The sequence below is a fragment of the Rana temporaria genome, chromosome 11, assembly GCF_905171775.1.
Source record: "Rana temporaria chromosome 11, aRanTem1.1, whole genome shotgun sequence".
In the NCBI taxonomy this organism is placed as follows: Eukaryota; Metazoa; Chordata; class Amphibia; order Anura; family Ranidae; genus Rana; species Rana temporaria.
The window spans coordinates 143,138,420-143,158,201 of record NC_053499.1 but is presented as its reverse complement, the minus strand read 5'-3'; the positions used below and the strand labels follow the sequence as shown (position 1 = coordinate 143,158,201).

General features: G+C 48.3%; 1 protein-coding gene and 5 non-coding genes across 7 annotated transcripts in view; 2 read left to right on the top strand and 4 right to left on the bottom strand.

Moving 5' to 3' along the window:
• VAC14 (VAC14 component of PIKFYVE complex) overlaps positions 1-19,782 on the bottom strand; it is a 54,143-nt gene that overhangs the window by 16,030 nt on the left and 18,331 nt on the right. The window contains exons 10-13 of one of the 2 annotated variants that reach the window (XM_040329301.1): positions 17,058-17,118; positions 6,680-6,824; positions 3,293-3,358; positions 40-169 (exon numbers count right to left, since the gene is read on the bottom strand). In XM_040329301.1, coding sequence (XP_040185235.1) covers positions 40-169; positions 3,293-3,358; positions 6,680-6,824; positions 17,058-17,118 — 402 coding nt within the window. Of the gene's footprint in view, positions 1-33; positions 170-3,292; positions 3,359-6,679; positions 6,825-17,057; positions 17,119-19,782 lie in introns of both variants that reach the window. The other variant, XM_040329300.1, reaches the window with a different exon arrangement.
• TRNAG-GCC lies at positions 8,564-8,634 on the bottom strand. Its single transcript has one exon. It is a non-coding gene; the product is annotated as a tRNA-Gly (tRNA).
• On the top strand, positions 8,823-8,893 carry TRNAG-GCC. The gene has a single exon. It is a non-coding gene; the product is annotated as a tRNA-Gly (tRNA).
• On the bottom strand, positions 17,321-17,391 carry TRNAG-GCC. Its single transcript has one exon. It is a non-coding gene; the product is annotated as a tRNA-Gly (tRNA).
• On the bottom strand, positions 17,887-17,957 carry TRNAG-GCC. Its single transcript has one exon. It is a non-coding gene; the product is annotated as a tRNA-Gly (tRNA).
• TRNAG-GCC lies at positions 18,106-18,176 on the top strand. The gene has a single exon. It is a non-coding gene; the product is annotated as a tRNA-Gly (tRNA).

Here is a 19,782-nt window from a genome sequence, read left to right as displayed (position 1 = left end):
CGGGACACATACTGGGGTCTCAGTATCACTTACCCTCACCTCGGGCTGGGGGCGGTACACACAGTGTAGACTGACCGGAGAAGAGTTCGCTGCCGTCATTGTTGGGATCCGTTTGGCCAGCTGGGGAGGAGGCGATCTCAGCCAGGACCTCCAGATCCTTCAAAATGACCTGAAGACAGGAATTACAGAATATCCATTATGTAACTTCTAATAATGCACAGACACTGAAAAAAAACACACAATTCCAGCCATGTCTTGATGATGTACAGGCACTAGGAAAAGCACATGATTCCACCCCAGAGATTATTCACTATGTCCTGAAGATGTACAGCCATTGAGAAAAGCACAGGATTCCACCCCAGACATTATACACTATGCCCCCCACACATTAACTTCAGAACACATTACCCGGAGCCCCAAAAGTCACGGCACATCCCCCTGGGCCCTCCCCAAGACGCGGCACGTCTCCCCCCCCCCCCCCCCCGGGCCCCATAGTCAGGGCACGTCCCCCCCTACCCTGGGCCCCAGAGTCACGGCACGTCCCCCCTACCCTGGGCCCCAGAGTCACGGCACGTCCCCCCCCCACCCTGGGCCCCAGAGTCAGGGCACGTAGGGCCCCCCACACCGTGGGCCCCAGAGTCAGGGCACGTCCCGTCCCCCACCCTGGGCCCCAGAGTCAGGGCACGTCCCCCCCCCCCCCACCCTGGGCCCCAGAGTCAGGGCACGTCCCCCCCCCCCCCCCACCCTGGGCCTCAGAGTCAGGGCACGTCCCCCCCCCCCCCTGGGCCTCAGAGTCAGGGCACGTCCCCCCCCCCACCCTGGGCCCCAGAGTCAGGGCACGTCCCCCCGCCACCCTGGGCCCCAGAGTCAGGGCACGTCCCCCCGCCACCCTGGGCCCCAGAGTCAGGGCACGTCCCCCCCGCCACCCTGGGCCCCAGAGTCAGGGCACGTCCCCCCCCCACCCTGGGCCCCAGAGTCAGGGCACGTCCCCCCCGCCACCCTGGGCCCCAGAGTCAGGGCATGTCCCGCCACCCTGGGCCCCAGAGTCAGGGCATGTCCCCCCACCCACCCTGGGCCCCAGAGTCAGGGCATGTCCCCCCACCCACCCTGGGCCCCAGAGTCAGGGCATGTCCCCCCACCCACCCTGGGCCCCAGAGTCAGGGCACGTCCCCCCCCCCACCCTGGGCCCCAGAGTCAGGGCACGTCCCCCCCCCCACCCTTGGCCCCAGAGTCAGGGCATGTCCCCCCCCACCCTTGGCCCCAGAGTCAGGGCATGTCCCCCCACCCTGGGCCCCATAGCCAGGGCACATCACCCTGCATAGTGTAACAAGGCTGCCAGGTTTGCAGAACAGCCAAAATGTCCAACCCAGCGCAAAATAACGCTGCAGCGTGGCGACATCACTACTGACAGCGGCATAGAAAAATGACTGTATGCTACCAGCTACACTGTGTTCAAACCCCAACAAATGACCAGTGCTGTGTTCCAGCCCTGACCAATCAGAATTCATCTTTACTGTACTAGATAACAATGAGGTGCGGTGTGTCACTATGCTCTTTCATCTGCCATATTATATAATCCTCTTGGGGTACATTTGTCCTCATTTCCTCCCCCCCCCCCCCACTGTATTATACAGGGAGAGCGACGTGACCCAACGACAGCCACCCCGTCAAAAGGGGTTAATGTCTCTCCAGAGAGGCCGGAGGAGGATGACGGGACGTGAAAGACAGCAGAAGAATGGCGGAAAATTAGTATTCAGGATACGGCTTTCCCGCCTGGAGTGATGCTCTGCAGAACAGCCGCAGCCTCCTGTCACCATGGAAACAAGGGCTGCAATCCCGCAGCTCACTCTACTGGAGGAGAGGTGGGGGGGGGGGGGGGCTGGGCTGCTCCAGCTACATTAACCCTTCCCGCCCCACATAAGACTTTGCTTACAGCCAGCTGTTACCACAATGACATTTCAACCTGGAGCGTCAATGCAGACTGAGCGATTACTGCGGCGCAATTCATGACAGAGAGAAGAGTGACCCCCATACCAGACGGGCAGAGAAGAGAACCCCCCCAAAACTGATACCAGATGGGGAGAAAGCAGACCACCTCAAAATGATACCTGTCAGAGAGGAGCCCCCCGCAAAAATAATAAAATAAAAAACACACAGGGAGAGGAGATCCCCCCCAAACTGATTGCAGGGAGAGGAGATCCCCCCCAAACTGAATGCAGGGAGAGGAGATCCCCCCAAACTGATTGCAGGGAGAGGAGAGATCCCTCAAACCGATTCCAGACAGAGAGAGAGACCAAAAGAGAAGAAGCCTCAAAATTATTCCAGGCAGGGATAGAAGAGACCCTGCCAAACTGACTTCTGACCCCCCCCTCCAAAATGATACTAGACAGAGGGCACCCCCCAAAAAAAAACCTCACCTGATGATTCTAGACCAGAACAGACCCCCCTCAATCTGATACCAGACCGGGAGAAAGGATCCCGATTCCAGAGTGAGGGATAAAAGACCACCCCCCGCGTGTCCCCCCCCCCCCCAAACCTATTCCAGAGAGATCCCAAATCAATTCCAGACAAAGAAGAGAGCCCCCCAAATAAATTCCAGATAGAGAGAAGTGACCCCTAGTCATTTCAGACAGAGAGGTATGTGCGCCCCCCCCCATACAGATTCCAGGGAAAAGAGAGCCCCCCCTAAAGTGATTCCAGACAAGGATATGTGACCCCCCTCCAACTGGTTTAAGACACAAAAAGAAGAGACCCCCAATGGACTCCAGATAGAGAGAGGAGACCCCCCTTCCCACAACAATGATGAATGTCTGACACATTGAGTGCATGTTTGTATGCAGCCCACAATGAGGGGGGTCAGGAGTGGCCCACAGTGAGGGGGGTCAGGAGTAGCCCACAGTGAGGGGGGGGGGGGTCAGGAGTAGCCCACAGTGAGGGGGGTCAGGAGTAGCCCACAGTGAGGGGGGGGTCAGGAGTAGCCCACAGTGAGGGGGGGGGTCAGGAGTAGCCCACAGTGAGGGGGGGGGGGGGTCAGGAGTAGCCCACAGTGAGGGGGGGGTCAGGAGTGGCCCACAGTGAGGGGGGGGGCAGGAGTGGCCCACAGTGAGGGGGGGTCAGGAGTGGCCTACAGTGAGGGGGGTCAGGAGTAAGACCGGAGGGAAAAACGAATGTGACCCCCATCAGACACCAACACACTAAAAAGGGGACAATTCGAATTAGTGGCACCAGAAACCCCAGGATGCACTGTGGCCCGGCAGGTGGAGGGCACAGTGGCTGCTAGCGGCGTTCTCACCTCGTCGGATTCGTCAGACAACGTCCTCAGCAGGATGGGGAACAGACTGTCTGTGTGACGGAACATCTACAAGAGAAAACAGAGGATAAGGATGACAGGAAATGTGAAAATCTGCAGCCACAGGAGGGGCAGTAACCCACACCAGTATTCTCAGTAGCTGGATGTGTGGGGCCCGGGGCCCTTGTCAGCACAAATCACTCATTTTACAAATATTTCCTCAAAATAAAAAGTTTGGAAAGTAATAAACTGTGAAACAAAAAACAAAAACTCCTCCCTTCCCCACTATACAAGGCTTTATTCAGACGTGTGGTTGTGGTTGTGGTGGATCAAAAATATGCGTTTGCGCCTTAAGCTTCAATAGGCAGCGGGCGGGGGTGGGAAAATAGGGAGGCAAATGGTGAAGTGCCACAAACGCCCCGCAACTACGGTGTAGATGTCGGCACAAATAGGGGTTAAATGGGCACTGGAGGAGTTGCATCTCTTCTTCACCGCCAGTGACCTCTGAAGCGTGATCCAAACACAGATCGGGCTTCTGGAGGAAATGGGGGTTTAGATGCATTAGCTTAAACATATTTAGTACATCTCCCCAATACTAAAGGGGGAGGGGGAGAGATGAGAAGGGTTATGGAGCAGTGGCGTCTCCAGCTTTCATATTTAGGGGGGGCACATGGGGGGACAGGGACAAAAGTAGGGGGGCCAACTATAAAATGCAATTATATATATATATATATCCTGGGGCCCTTTACTACGATCCCACTATGGGCCCTTTCACATGTTCTGCAGTGAGCTCCCTTCCTACTATACTGGGGCCCCCCAGGGTGGCAGAAAACAAGAGATATATGTCACCAGCACACCAAGAAAATATAAGGGTCCAAAGCAGTGGGAGAACTATCAGGGTTGCAAAGGTTGTCTTGCCACCGGGCCCTGGTGTTCTGCCACAGTGGGGTTCCCCAGCTGTCCTGTCCCTGCTATTTACAGCGCTGGTCTGGCATCTGTCTCCTTGGCAGCGGCGGCAGTCTATTAGGACCTAGTGCTGGTGACATTATGGGTGCATGCAGGGGAAGGCTGGCACTATTGGTTATAGAGAGCCGAGCCCCCAGCTGGTCAACTAGCAGCAGTAATGCTGTATAACCTTCTCTGTTGACATGCTGATCGGCATGTGATCCAGGTGATGCTCCCAGTCAGATCTAATAAACACAGTATTTATTAGCATCAAGAGTACAACCACATAAATATAATCAACCGTATGTTCCGCAGCCATGTGGGCTCTATGCCTGTAAAGTGTGGGCTTTGATCAATAAAATCTCTGATATTTATGACTAGGATTTGACTAAGAGCATCACCTGGATTGCATCCCGATCAGCATGTCAGAGAAGGGTCCACTGCTGCTAAGCAACCTGCAGGGAGCTCAACTGTCTACAACCAATAGAGATGGGCTCGGGTGTGTTTGAAATCCCACATGCCCGATCCCGCCAGGAAGCCGACACTCCACAGTGCTAATCAATGTATGGGCTGCCTAAGAGCTAAGACCAGCCATAGACAGTTTAAATCTCAGCTGGTTCAGCAGAAACTGGTTGAGATTTGAACCATTAATGAGCAGATTCTCTTATAATTATCACTAGTGGTTGCTGTATAGCCACTAGTGATAATCACTGTTTGTCGGGAGAATATAATTGCTGGGCAGGAGGGATATTCCCGTCACCACTGTCTGTTGATGGGGGAATCATGCAAGTTTCTTTCCTGCAATCTGTGGATGCAGGAAAGAAATTTGCACCGTATATTATCTGCCTAACTGAAAGTGAAAGTAAATTGTGAATGTTTTGAAAGAACAGGAGAGGGGGAGGGAGACAGATGGGGGAGAGAGAAGGGATGGAGATAATGTAGTTCAGTGATTACAGTGTACTGCAGTCTGCAGTGCACACACTTAAACACGGTCCAGGCTAGAATATCTGGTTGTGTGAGCGCTTGCATTATGCAGTGATGGCGAGCAGAGGGAGGGGGAGGAATCCCCCGCAGAGCTGACTGGGGACGCTTTCCCTCTCGGGGAGCAAAATACAAAAATTGCAAAAAAAAAAAAAAAAAAAAATGTTTTTGGGGGGGCACATGGTGGGGCACAGCATGATGTTGGGGGGGTCAGGGCCCCCTCTGGCCCCCCCTAGGGACGCCCCTGTTATGGAGATGAAGAAAAGTTAAAGAAACAAGGAGTAGAGTAAGGGTTGTGGAGATGCAAATAAAAGGGGAAGGGGCTGTGGAGACCAGAGGGGGAGGGGCTGTGGAGACCAGAGGGGGAGGGGGTTGTCAAGACCAGAGGGGGAGGGGTTATGGTGATAAGGGGGGTTTATGGGGACAATGAGTGGAGGAGGGGTTATAGAGATGAGGAGAGGTGTTATGGAGATGAAAGGCAGAGTGGTTGGGGAGATTACAGGGGGCGGAGTAATAAAACTGCTGGTGGAGATGTTATGGAGAAGAAAAAGCTCCCTGGATTTCTGGAAGATTACCAGAAATAACAACAGAGTAGAGGGGGAGCTTTGTGGGCCAGATCCACAAAGAACTTACGGTGGCGTATCTATTGATACGCCGCGCAAGTTCTACGATGCGCCGTCGTATCTTTGTTTTGCATCGACAAAACAAGATACGACTGAATGGGGGCTAGATCCGACTGACGTACGTCTTAGTACGCCGTCGGATCTTGGGTGCATATTTACGCTGGCCGCTAGGTGGCACTTCCGTTGATTTCCGCGTAGAGTATGCAAATTAGCTAGATACGCCGATTCTCAAACGTACGTCCGCCCCGGCGCATTTTTTTACATCGTTTACGTAAGGCTTTTTTCGGCGTAACGTTACCCCTGCCTCTGAGGTGTACGCAATGTTAGGTATGGACGTCGGGACAGCGTCAAATTTTTCGTTGTTTACGTAAATCGTTCGCGATTAGGGCTTTGCGTAAGTCACGTTCACGTTGAAAGCATTGACTATTTGCGACGTGATTTCGCGCATGCGCACTGGGATACGTGGGGTCAAACCAGATTACCATACAACACGCCCATTCCAAGCCTACTTTGAATTACGCGGTCTTACGCCGGCCCCGCATATGGGAGCAAGTTCTTTGTGGATACCCTAGGAGCCACTCTGATTTACGGCGGCGTAGCGCATATGAGATGCGCTACGCCCGCCTAAATATACGCCCGTTTTTGTGGATCTGGCCCTGTGTGTATTGCAGAGATGTACTGAATACGCTTTTTCAGATTTTGATCAAACATAACCTTTTAAGGGGACACAGAGGTTTAACAATCGGGGAGATGGGAGCCCCTCCCCCACCCAAAAATAAATTGGAAAGCTTTGTCTGGTCAGACGGGGGCTGGGCATGACCCGGAGCGCGGCGGTACGCACCTTACGTGGAGTCTTGATGTACAGGTGATAGAGCCATTTCAGTACACAGATCCGGGTCATCATCCCCGTGGTGGGCTCATGGAGGTGCCGATCCAAAACCTGCACAATCCCATCCAGATTCAGAGTCACAATACTGGCCAGGGAGCTGCAACAAGACCGGAGAGAGGATGGCGAGAATTCCGGGACAGAGACGTGCGCTTCACTCGTGAAATTCTAAAACCATCTCCAACACTATTCTAAACTGGCCTCCCTTCCTGGTATGGGAGAAGGGGGAGGGGATGCGGTGCAATCTGTGTGCATGCGCGGGCGCATCATGTATATCCTGCGTCTTCCTCTCACTGTGCACTTCAGCAATCTACACGGTTCCCGTGTATAAATTCCACCCACAAAACCTCATCAGAATATATTCCTCAATATCCACAAAGGATAGAAAACTACTTTGTGTGCAGCAAATTAAGGTCTGGAGACTGGCTAGGCCACTCCATGACCTTATTGTGCTTCTTCTTGAGCCACTCCTTTATCTTGGCGGTATCTTTTTGGTCATTGTCATGCTGGAAGACCCATCCAAGGTGCATCTTCAGTGTTCTGGCTGAGGGAAGAAGGTTCTTATCCAAAAATAAATAAATGTGTAGGGAGTTTGATTATAAATTGTAATCATTTATTGTGTAATTATATAAACTGTGACTAACATGTGACCTGTTCAATGACCGCTTGGCGTCACCGCGTCACCCCTCCAGCCGTTATCTACACACTTCCTGAGAACTTCCACTGTCGGACCGCAGCTTATAATACCGTCATTGTGTCACACACAGTCTATGATTCTATCAGACGGGGGGAGCTCAGCGCTCCACACACAGAAAGGCCCCTCAGTGTGACCACTGGATTGTACTAAAAACAACAGAAAAAACACATTTATAACAAAATTGGGAATCGTTTGTAAAATATCCGAGGCCGAGACCAATGTAGGCAGATCTGTGTATTCTGTATAAACTCTGTCCATCCAGTCCTGAGATTTTTACAGCTCTGTCACGCAGCACAGCCCAGGCAGGGCAGAAGAGACTTGGATTGGTCTCTGTTGCAGTTAAGTGACACTTAAAGGACACTAGGTGGTAAAAAGACCAGGGGGCTCCAGCCAGAAGTCTACGAACCGGGGGGGGGATTGGGAGTGGGAGTGGTGCAGCTTTTTTTTTTTGGGCTGGGCGGTGGGGTTGTGTGACTTACCAGTGCCCATCAATGCCAACCAGTAAACACACCTGCCTGACACTGACCATTACACTGACCTGCCTGACCTACACACACTGACCTGCCTGACTGACCTACTGACAATGGCATACATATTACACACACTGTGTGTCTGACCTACCTCAGCCGTGGTGTGCAGGCACAGCAGTCAGTCAATCGTCAGAGAGGAGAGGAGCCAAGCCGAGGAGGAGAGGAGAGCCGCCCGCCCGAGCGGGGATGTAGCGTTCCCACCTTCTGGAGGATGCAGGCTAAGATGGACGTCATCGTCGTCACGTCACACGTCTCGCGGTCCTCGCATTGTTGCTACAGGCTCCAGAAGGCGAGACCTGCGACACTCAGCCACTCGAACACTTTTAGGCCGCACTCGGCCAACTTTTGGGCCGCGCTATGGCACTCGGCCAACTTTTGGGCCGCGCTATGGCACTCGGCCAACTTTTGGGCCGCGCTATGGCACTCGGCCAACTTTTGGGCCGCGCTATGGCACTTTGGCACTCTGACACTTTTAGGCCACACTCGGCCACTTTGGCATGAGATTGTCAGCTGATCTGTGCAGAATGTCATCAGAAGAGGTGATGCAGAATATAGTATAAAAAAATAAAATAAAAATTGTATCGGGATAATGCACGAAAATAAAATATTCCTTGCATTGGCCGGGAATCGAACCCGGGCCTCCCGCGTGGCAGGCGAGAATTCTACCACTGAACCACCAATGCTGCAGATGTTGATAATCCCGGCTTTTTCCAACAAGTCCTGACACAGATGTGCCACATCAGCAACGTCTGGCTGGGAAATTCTCACCACAGAGCCCCCCCCCCCCCCTCCCTTCCAGGAGTCTCCTCTCTTCCAGCTGTGTATGCGTGTCTGGACAGATCCTCTCCCCTTTCCAGGTGTGCAGTGTGAAGCATTGGTGGTTCAGTGGTAGAATTCTCGCCTGCCACGCGGGAGGCCCGGGTTCGATTCCCGGCCAATGCAAACATATTGATTTATTTTTCAATAGGAGGACAGTTTTCTGCTATGATCAGAACTCACATTTTAAAAATACATGTCTTTTCTTTGTTAAAGAAAAAAAAAAAAAAAAAAAAATTATAAAAAAAATTTATAAAAAAATAAAACAACAAAATATAATAATAATAATAATAATAATAATAATAATAAATAAAAATTCTGCCCAGGTCAGCTCTAATCCATATCTGTCATGTCTCCTGTTCACCTATGAAATCAGTCCAAATAAAACCTAAAAATGGGAATCCTTGCCTAAAGTATAATCACATGACCGGCATAAAGTAATACAAGGTAAATATGTATAACAGGTCAAATAAGGTAAAATGTTGTTGTAAAGGTTTGCAGATTATTATTATTTTATTTTTTTAAAACAAACATACTTACCTCCGCTGTGCAGTTCGTTTTGCAGAGTAACCCCAATCCTCCTCTTCTGGGGTCCCAAGGCAGCTCTCACGGCTCCTCCCCACACCAGATAAACCCCTCATGGAAGCGCTTTGGCAAGGGGGTTAGCTTGCAGGCACGCTCCAGTGCCATACAATTAGCGTCCATAGCTGCCAATTGTATGACTCGGCCCTGCCCCCAGCGGCCGTGTCATTGGATGCGATTGACAGCAACGGGAGCCAATGGCTGCGCTGCTATCAATCATCCAATGAAGAGCCGACAAAAGCTGGGGGAAAGCAATGCGGGATTGCGCCCATGGAGATTCGGGGCTCAGGTAAGTAAAAACAGGGGGCTCGGGGGTGCCGTTGTAGCACATATGCATGGATGGGGCAGCCCGTCCATTGACTTCAATGGCCCGCCCTACACACTGCACGGTAGCTCATGCACCTTTGTGCATTTCTTAACCGCACGTTTTGCCACATTTGATGCGACCTTCATTTGACAAATGCACATATTTTCCGAAACTCAGCGGCCGCGGGACCCGATCGCTGGTGTCTCGCGATCGGTCCCCGGAGCTGAAGAACGAGGAGAGGTGTGTGTAAACACAGCTTCCCCGTTCTTCACTGTGGCGCTGTCATTGATCGTTTGTTCCCTGATACAGGGAAGCACGATCAATCACGTCACACGTCCAGCCCCACCCCCTGCAGTTAGAAACACATATGAGGTCACACTTAACCCCTTCAGAGCCCCCTTGTGGTTAACTCCCAAACTGCAATTGTCATTTTCACAGTAAACAATGCATTTTTATAGCATTTTTTGCTGTGAAAATGACAATTGTCCCAAAAACGTGTCAAAATTGTCCGAAGTGTCCGCCATAATGTCGCAGTCACGAAGAAATTTTTTTTTTTTATATATATATATATATATATATATATATATATATATATATATATATATATATATATATATATATATATAGCCGGCATTAGTAGTAAAAACAAAAATTACAAATGCAATAAAACCATCTCCTATTTTGTAAACACTATAAATTTTGCACAAACCAATCGATTAACGCTTATTGCAATTTTTTTTACCAAAAATAGGTAGAATACGTATCGGCCTAAACGGAGGAAAAAAAACGTTTTTATATATATTTTTGGGGGATATTTATTATAGCAAAAAAAAAAAATATATTGAATTTTTTTCAAAATTGACTCTCTATTTTTGTTTATAGCGCAAAAAATAAAAACCACAGAGGTGATCAAATACCACCAAAAGAAAGCTCTATTTGTGCGAAAAAAAGGACGCCAATTCTGTTTGGGAGCCACATCGCACGACCGCGCAATTGTCAGTTAAAGTGACGCAGTGCCGAATCGCAAAAAACTGCCCGGGTCCGTTACCTGCATTTTGGTCCGGGTCTCAAGTGGTTAAATGCACCTTGAAGATTCTGAGGCCACATGGAAAAGGGTATTATGGTCAGATGAGACTAAATTTGAGGCGATCCTTTCACGGACACACAGCTACAGACACAAGGGGGTGATCCTTTTTCCAACTCAGTGATTCTGTTTTTTATTTTTAAGTTTTTCTGATATGTTGGCGTTATATCTTTCACTTGGATGTTATAAGTTGCTTTAGTAAATACAGCTGGATAAAGCAAAAACTGTGTCCGTCTTCACTTCAGGCTGCAAAGCAACAAAGGGGGCAATTATTTTCTATACCCGCTGTATGTGTGACCTTCCATCAACACACATCACTTAGAGACCACACTAGTTACACTTTCTAGTATAAAAAAAAATACTATATAAACCACCATTACCCTAATCAGCCATAAAATAACTCCTTCCTCCCCTTGCCTATTATTGTTCAGCTTTATAATTTTTTTCGCCTTAATCTTTTTTTTTTTTTTTTTTTTTTACCTTTTTTCCCCCCATTTTTTTTTTTTTTGCAACCAGAAATATAATTTTAGTGTCATTTTTAGAACAAATTCTAGTGGCAAATGCTTATTTGTATTTACAGTAACATTTTTATATCTTTTTGAACCAACATTTAAAAAAAAAAAAAAAAAAAAAAAAAGAATTCCTTTTTTTTTTTTTTTTTTCCACTTATAATAAAAAAAGTAAGGTTTGCGTTCCTGCCATTTGTCTCCTCTGCAGAGTTTAGCGATGCGTCCCTCCATCGGGGACAGCACTAGACACCCAGACATCCCGGTCCACGATCTGTACAGCTGGAGCCATCACTGATCCCACATGGCGATCCAGCAGCCGCAGGGTTAACGAGCCCAATTAATCACTTCTTCACCGGAAGAGACGATCAGGCGTCATTTAATCAGCTTGTTGTCATGCTAAGTGTCTCATTGTTGTGGAAATGGCAGGAATTTTTCCTAGACGTAGCCAATGTGTGAGCGGAGGGGGGGTGGGGCACATGGCGACCCAGGGAGGTAAATGACACCCCAGAGAGACCCGCTTTTATCTGTCGTCCATTCACTGCGACTCACGCTGGAAAGATTTATGCCGCAAACAGCCATTAAAGGGACAGGTTCATTCATGGTGGAGGCCATTGTGCCAGAATGACAGGGAGAAAACAAGTGAAAGTCGTGTGAACGTCCTCAACACCGCCATCATTTATAACGCCTGAGATCTGAGCGAATAACACCGCCATCATTTATAACGCCTGAGATCTGAGCGAATAACAGCGCCATCATTTATAACGCCTGAGATCTGAGCGAATGACGCCGCCATCATGTATAACGCCTGAGATCTGAGCGAATGATACCGCCATCATTTATGACGCCTGAGATCTGAGCGAATGACACCGCCATCATTTATAACGCCTGAGATCTGAGCGAATGACACCGCCATCATTTATAACGCCTGAGATCTGAGCGAATAACAGCGCCATCATTTATAACGCCTGAGATCTGAGCGAATGACGCCGCCATCATTTATAACGCCTGAGATCTGAGCGAATGACGCCGCCATCATTTATGACGCCTGAGATCTGAGCGAATGACACCGCCATCATTTATAACGCCTGAGATCTGAGCGAATGACAGCGCCATCATTTATGACGCCTGAGATCTGAGCGAATGACACCGCCATCATTCATAACGCCTGAGATCTGAGCGAATGACACCGCCATCATTTATAACGCCTGAGATCTGAGCGAATGACACCGCCATAATTTATAACGCCTGAGATCTGAGCGAATGACACCGCCATAATTTATGACGCCTGAGATCTGAGCGAATGACACCGCCATCATTTATAACGCCCGAGATCTGAGCAAATAACACCGCCATCATTTATAACGCCTGAGATCTGAGCGAATGACACCGCCATCATTTATGACGCCTGAGATCTGAGTGAATGACACCGCCATCATTTATAACGCCTGAGATCTGAGCGAATGACACCGCCATCATTTATGACGCCTGAGATCTGAGCGAATGACGCCTGAGATCTGAGCGAATGACACCGCCATCATTTATAACGCCTGAGATCTGAGCGAATGACACCGCCATCATTTATAACGCTTGAGATCTGAGCGAGTGACACCGCCATCATTTATAACGCCTGAGATCTGAGCGAATGACACCGCCATCATTTATAACGCCTGAGATCTGAGCGAATGACACCGCCATCATTTATAAACGGTTGAATATTTGCACAAACGACAATCACAGCCATTTATAACAGCCGGGATCTGAGAGCACAACAAGGCGTCACGACAATTATTCCAATTTTACATCATGGAACGTTATATGAAAATTGATCAGGCTGGAGAGAGGGGAAGAGAGAACCCATCATAAAAAAAGACAAAATGGTAACAGAACAGATTGTAATGTGTATGACCAATCCGACATGTGCATCATACAGCAAATTTCAGAATCTGCTCACAGGACCACCAACAGGGACAGCAAGGATCCATAGCAGATCACCTTCCAGAGACTCCGGTGCAGAAGGATCACCTTCCAGAGACTCCGGTGCAGATGATCACCTTCCAGAAACCCGGTGCAGATGATCACCTTCCAGAGACCCGGTGCAGATGATCACCATCCAGAGACCCGGTGCAGATGATCACCTTCCAGAGACCCGGTGCAGATGATCACCTTCCAGAGACCCGGTGCAGATGATCACCTTCCAGAGACCCGGTGCAGATGATCACCTTCCAGAGACCCGGTGCAGATGATCACCTTCCAGAGACCCGGTGCAGATGATCACCTTCCAGAGACCCGGTGCAGATGATCACCTTCCAGAGACCCGGTGCAGATGATCACCTTCCATAGACCCGGTGCAGATGATCACCTTCCATAGACCTGGAATTCTAGAGTAGATGGGTCATCTACCATAGACCTGGTGCAGATGATCACCTTCCAGAGACCCTGGTGCAGATGAGGATCACCTTCCATAGACCTGGAATTCTAGAGTAGATGGGTCATCTTCCATAGACCCGGTGCAGATGATCACCTTCCAGAGACCCTGGTGAAGATGATCACCTTCCAGAGACCCTGGTGAAGATGATCACCTTCCAGAGACCCTGGTGAAGATGATCACCTTCCAGAGACCCTGGTGAAGATGATCACCTTCCAGAGACCCTGGTGAAGATGATCACCTTCCAGAGACCCTGGTGAAGGTGATCACATTCCAGAGACCCTGGTGAAGGTGATCACATTCCAGAGACCCTGGAATTCCAGAGTAGATGGATTTCCATCCAGATTCTCTGAATTTTGGAGCAGACTATTCATATTGAATCACCTTCCAGATACCTGGAATTCCAGAGCAGATGGACCACCTTCCAGAGTTCTGGCACGCAGAGTGCCGAAATCCCAGAGCAGGTGGATCCACCTTCTAAAGGCCTCAAGCACATGGATCCACCTTCTAGAGACCTCAAGCACATGGATCCACCTTCTAGAGACCTCAAGCACATGGATCCACCTTCTAGGAGACCTCGAGCACATGGATCCACCTTCTAGGAGACCTCGAGCACATGGATCCACCTTCTAGGAGACCTCAAGCACATGGATCCACCTTCTAGGAGACCTCAAGCACATGGATCCACCTTCTAGAGTCCTGAAATTCTGGAGCAGATCAATCACCATTCAGAGTTCCAGAGCACAGGGATGACCTTCTAGAGTGCTGAAAATGCAAGAGCAGATGGATCACCTTCCATAGACCTGGAATTCCAGAGCAGATGGACCTCCTTCCAGATTCTCTGAATCTTGTAGCAGACTAATCATATTGCAGAGACCTGGAGCAGATAGATGACCTTTCAGAGACCTGACCTGGAGTGGATGGCTCACCTTGCACAGCCTCAGAATTCCAGAGCAGACATATCACCTTCTAGAGCCCAGGAGTAGACGGATCACGTCACAGAGTCTCCTAATTCCGGAGCTCACTTGTATTTTTGATATTGGTTAAGAAAATCCCAAACCGCCACTCCGGAATGTGAATGAAAGAAGGATAGAATGACAAAAGGGAGCCGGTCTATCATCATCATCGTCTGCCTATCCAACTTCATGCGCGCATAAAAGTCACATCCAGACCAACACAGATTGTGTGTGTGTGCGCGTGCGCGTATGTATGTATGTATAATAGATATAGAAAGTGTAAGAGCTTACACATATATGGATTAGAGAATTATTTATATACTTTTTTTTACTGCTATAGATTCAGAGTGAATGCTGAAGAGACATTGCTCTGCCTTAGCTGCCTGCCCACCAACAAGCAGGATATGTACATACTGGATGGACTTCACTTACAGGGAGCAGAAAAAATAAAACCTGCATGCTGTACTTCTACATCCCATCTGCAGCACTCTACACACTCCAACACAAGCACAGATATCAGACTATACATGCCTTCCCCTCTGTACACATCACACAGTGAACCAGCTATATCAAAGGTCTATCAGCACCACCCAGTGGCCAACAGACAGTACTACATTCCTTCCCCTCTATACGCATCATACAGCACTACAGTCACATCAATGGTACTTAAGCGCCACCGGGTGGCCAACAGACAGTACTACATTCCTTCCCCTCTATACACATCATACAGCACTACAGTCACATCAATGGTACTTAAGCGCCAACATGCAGTAATTCACTTTAAAGTAGATGTAAACCCCTTTTTTTTTTTTTTTTTAAACAAGAAAAAGTAGCTGTAAACCCAATAAATAAAATCCCATAGAAGAAGATTTGCCATTTTGAGGTCATTTCAAAAGTAATTGTCAAGATATTTAAGTCTGCAGCTTTCAATAAAGCCAAAATAGTGACCCTGCCATAAAATAACTTCTTCAGGCACTTCCTTGTGATAGGGTGACAACAGTCTATTCCTGCCTCAGAATTGTGGCTCTGTGTTGTCACCACGTCACACAAGTTTCTGAGATTTGCTGGATACACACTATACACAATTTTCCTTACATTTTCTCCCTTTATCAGTGGTTCTCCACTCCTGTCCTCAGGGCCCACTAACAGGCCAGATTTTATGTATTTCCTTGAGGAGATGCAAACTAAAATACTGCAAATCACTGAGCAGAAAATGATATCACCTGTGATGCATTTCAGTTATCTTGCAAACCATGGCCCGGATTCAGATACAATTGCGTATCTATCGGCAGGCGTAGCGTATCTCAGATACGTTACGCCGCAACTTAGGGCACAAGTTCCGTATTCAGAAAGAACTTGCGCCCTAAGTTAAGGCGGCGTAGCGTATGGGGTCCGGCGTAAGCCCACGGAATTCAAATTCTCCATGCAGTGGGCGTGTTGTATGGTAATGAAGGCTGACCCCACGTAAATGAAGTTTTTGGCTAACGGCGCATGCGCCGTCCGTGAACGTATCCCAGTGCGCATGCTCCAAATTAACCCGCAAAAAGCCAATGCTTTCGACGTGAACGTAAATTACGCCCAGCCCTATTCGCAAACGACTTACGCAAACAACGTAATCGACAGAAAATTTGACGCTGGCCCGACGTCCATACTTAACATAAAATACGCCTCATTTAGCAGGGGTAACTTTACGCCGGAAAAAGCCCAACGTAAACGACGTTAAAAATTGCGCCGGGCGGACGTACATTTCTGAATCGGCGTATCTACCTAATTTGCATATTCCTCGCGGAAATATACGGAAGCGCCACCTAGTGGCCAGCGTAAATATGCAGCCTAAGATACGACGGTGTAAGAGACTTACGTCGGTCGGATCTTAGGGAAATCTATGCGTAACTGATTCTATGAATCAGGCGCATAGATACGACCCCGCACACTCAGAGTTACGACGGCGTATCCGGAGATACGCCGTTGTGAATCTGGCCCATAGTGTATATGTAGCAGCATAGAGGTGCGGCCAGGTCAGTGTTTTACGTCGGGAGCATGCACAGTCTCATGCCCCCAGCACTGTGACAAATCTTGGTCACACAGCAACAAATCGGGGGGGCTCCGGATCACATGATCATTGTGACAGCCAATCACAGTGATCACAAGATCTAGAAGCCCATGTAATGCCTTCAAGGTTAGGAGCCATCAAAAATGGGTTACAGTGGATCTAAAGCCAAAATATTTTTGTGCATTTTGCATGGAGTAGGAAACTCATCTAAACAAGTTACAAGTTCAATCCTCTAATAACAGGAAACAGAGGAGAGCAAACTGGAGTGCCGGACCAGACAGGACCCGACGTGACCCAGACAGGGCAGACCAGTACTGGCCATGCAACCCGAGAAGTACTAATAATAAAAACAATTTCCCACAATCCCTCCTCACCTCCTGGGGGCCAGCACGTTGACGTTATCCGGGCTGGAGTCTGCAGTGGCGTCCAGAGCTCCTGTAGACAGACAGACGGGGTCGGGTTCAATAAGCAGACAGGACAAAACGCAACACACATACTGAAATGTCCAACACAGAATACCGACTGACAGTACTGAAATCATTAGAATAGCCAATGTGATTCCTCAATACATTTTTATAGGCAGAAGTACAGACAAAATACTTTAACAAAGATTGATCTGTAATTGAAAACAGTGGCTTGCATTGGCCGGGAATCGAACCCGGGCCTCCCGCGTGGCAGGCGAGAATTCTACCACTGAACCACCAATGCTTCACGCAGCATTGCTGGAAGAGAAGAGACTATATGAGGACATATAATACACACACCTACATCCCGTCACTACAGAATGTCAGAGGGTCGCGGCGGGGGAAGTGGAGGTGCACGGAGACACAGGATACCCCATCCTGTGCCTCCGTGCGTCCCCCGCCGCGTGATCGTGTCTGGCTCCGCGGGCCGGTAATTGAGGCCATGGCTTTGCGGCCTTCTGCAGACCTATGCTTCCTTCTGTGATCTGGCACCATCTTGTGGTGGCCGTTGACATGACAAGACAACCAGCAATGCTAATGGAGCTTCCCCTGTGTTTTCACTGCCATCTCTTTCCCTCTAATTTGAACCCCCAAACATTATATGTAGCTGCAGGCATCACTCAGATATCATGGCACAAAATCGAGGACGTCATATGACGTCCTCGGTGGAGAAGTGGTTAAAATTCATGCAAACACGATTAAAAGTCTAAATTTGCATTGCAAAAACAAAATTACGGATTGCATTGGCCGGGAATCGAACCCGGGCCTCCCGCGTGGCAGGCGAGAATTCTACCACTGAACCACCAATGCTTCTCACAACATACACCTGGATGTACTCACACTCTGAACTCACACACAGCATGAATATAGGAGACTGAAATCCTCAAGCCAGACTTTGCTGATGTGGCACATCTGTGTTAGTACTTGTTGGAAAAGCCCAAGACTCCCATCATCTGCAGCATTGGTGGTTCAGTGGTAGAATTCTCGCCTGCCACGCGGGAGGCCCGGGTTCGATTCCCGGCCAATGCAAGGATTATTTTATTTCCAATCACTTACAGTTTTTTATAGCCCAAAATTGCACAGACCCAATGCCTGCCTACATACACAGCAGAGACCACGGCACGCCCACCCCCCATACAGATTAGACCACAGGCTGCAGACCTAAATTATATATATATATATATATATATATATATATATATATATATATATATATATATATATATATATATATATATATATATATCACACACACACACACACACACACACACTAGAGAGAAAAAAAGAGAAAAGAAAGAAAGAGAACAAGAAAGAAAGAAAGAAAAAGAACAAGAGAGAAAGAAAAAGAGAGAAAGAAAAAAAGAGAGAAAGAAAAAAAGAGAGAAAGAAAAAAAGAGAGAAAGAAAAAAAGAGAGAAAGAAAAAAAGAGAGAAAGAAAAAAAGAGAGAAAGAAAAAAAGAGAGAAAGAAAAAAAGAGAGAAAGAAAAAAAGAGAGAAAGAACAAAAGAGAGAAAGAACAAAAGAGAGAAAGAACAAAAGAGAGAAAGAAAAAAAAAGAGCAAAAACGAACAAGAAAGCAAAAACGAACAAGAAAGAAAAAACTAACAAGAAAGAACGAATGAACGAACGAACGAACGAACGAACGAACGAACAAGAAAGAAAAAGAGAAAGAAAAAAAGAGAGAAAGAAAAAGAGAAAGAAAAAACGAACAAGAAAGAAAAAACGAACAAGAAAGAAAGAAAGAAAAAGAGAAAGAAAGAAAGAACGAACAAACGAACAAACGAACAAACAAACGAACAAACGAAAGAAAAAGAAAGAACAAGAAAGAACGAACAAGAAAGAAAGAAAGAAACTCAAACTGTACCTCCTCCACAGGGATAATCAGCATCCGAAAAGATTGGATATTGCTAAATCTATGGCTCTTCCTAACAAAAAACTCTGTAAAGGAATACAGGGCTACCAAATGATCAGAAGATGTGAACAGCTGGTCAGGAGTCCCAATGAAGACCAGCTGAAACCAAGGCGTTCACTGGAAAGGTCTTGGTGGTCTGAAAGCCAGAGCCTAGACCAGCAAGTACTGGTAGAAGCCAGAGCCTAGACCAGCAATAGTACTGGTAGAAGCCAGAGCCTAGACCAGCAATGATACTGGTAGAAGCCAGAGCCTAGACCAGCAATAGTACTGGTAGAAGCCAGAGCCCAGACCAGCAATGATACTGGTAGAAGCCAGAGCCTAGACCAGCAATGATACTGGTAGAAGCCAGAGCCTAGACCAGCAATGATACTGGTAGAAGCCAGAGCCTAGACCAGCAATAGTACTGGTAGAAGCCAGAGCCTAGACCAGCAATAGTACTGGTAGAAGCCAGAGCCTAGACCAGCAATGGTACTGGTAGAAGCCAGAGCCTAGACCAGCAATAGTACTGGTAGAAGCCAGAGCCTAGACCAGCAATGGTACTGGTAGAAGCCAGAGCCTAGACCAGCAATAGTACTGGTAGAAGCCAGAGCCTAGACCAGCAATAGTACTGGTAGAAGCCAGAGCCTAGACCAGCAATGGTACTGGTAGAAGCCAGAGCCTAGACCAGCAATAGTACTGGTAGAAGCCAGAGCCTAGACCAGCAATAGTACTGGTAGAAGCC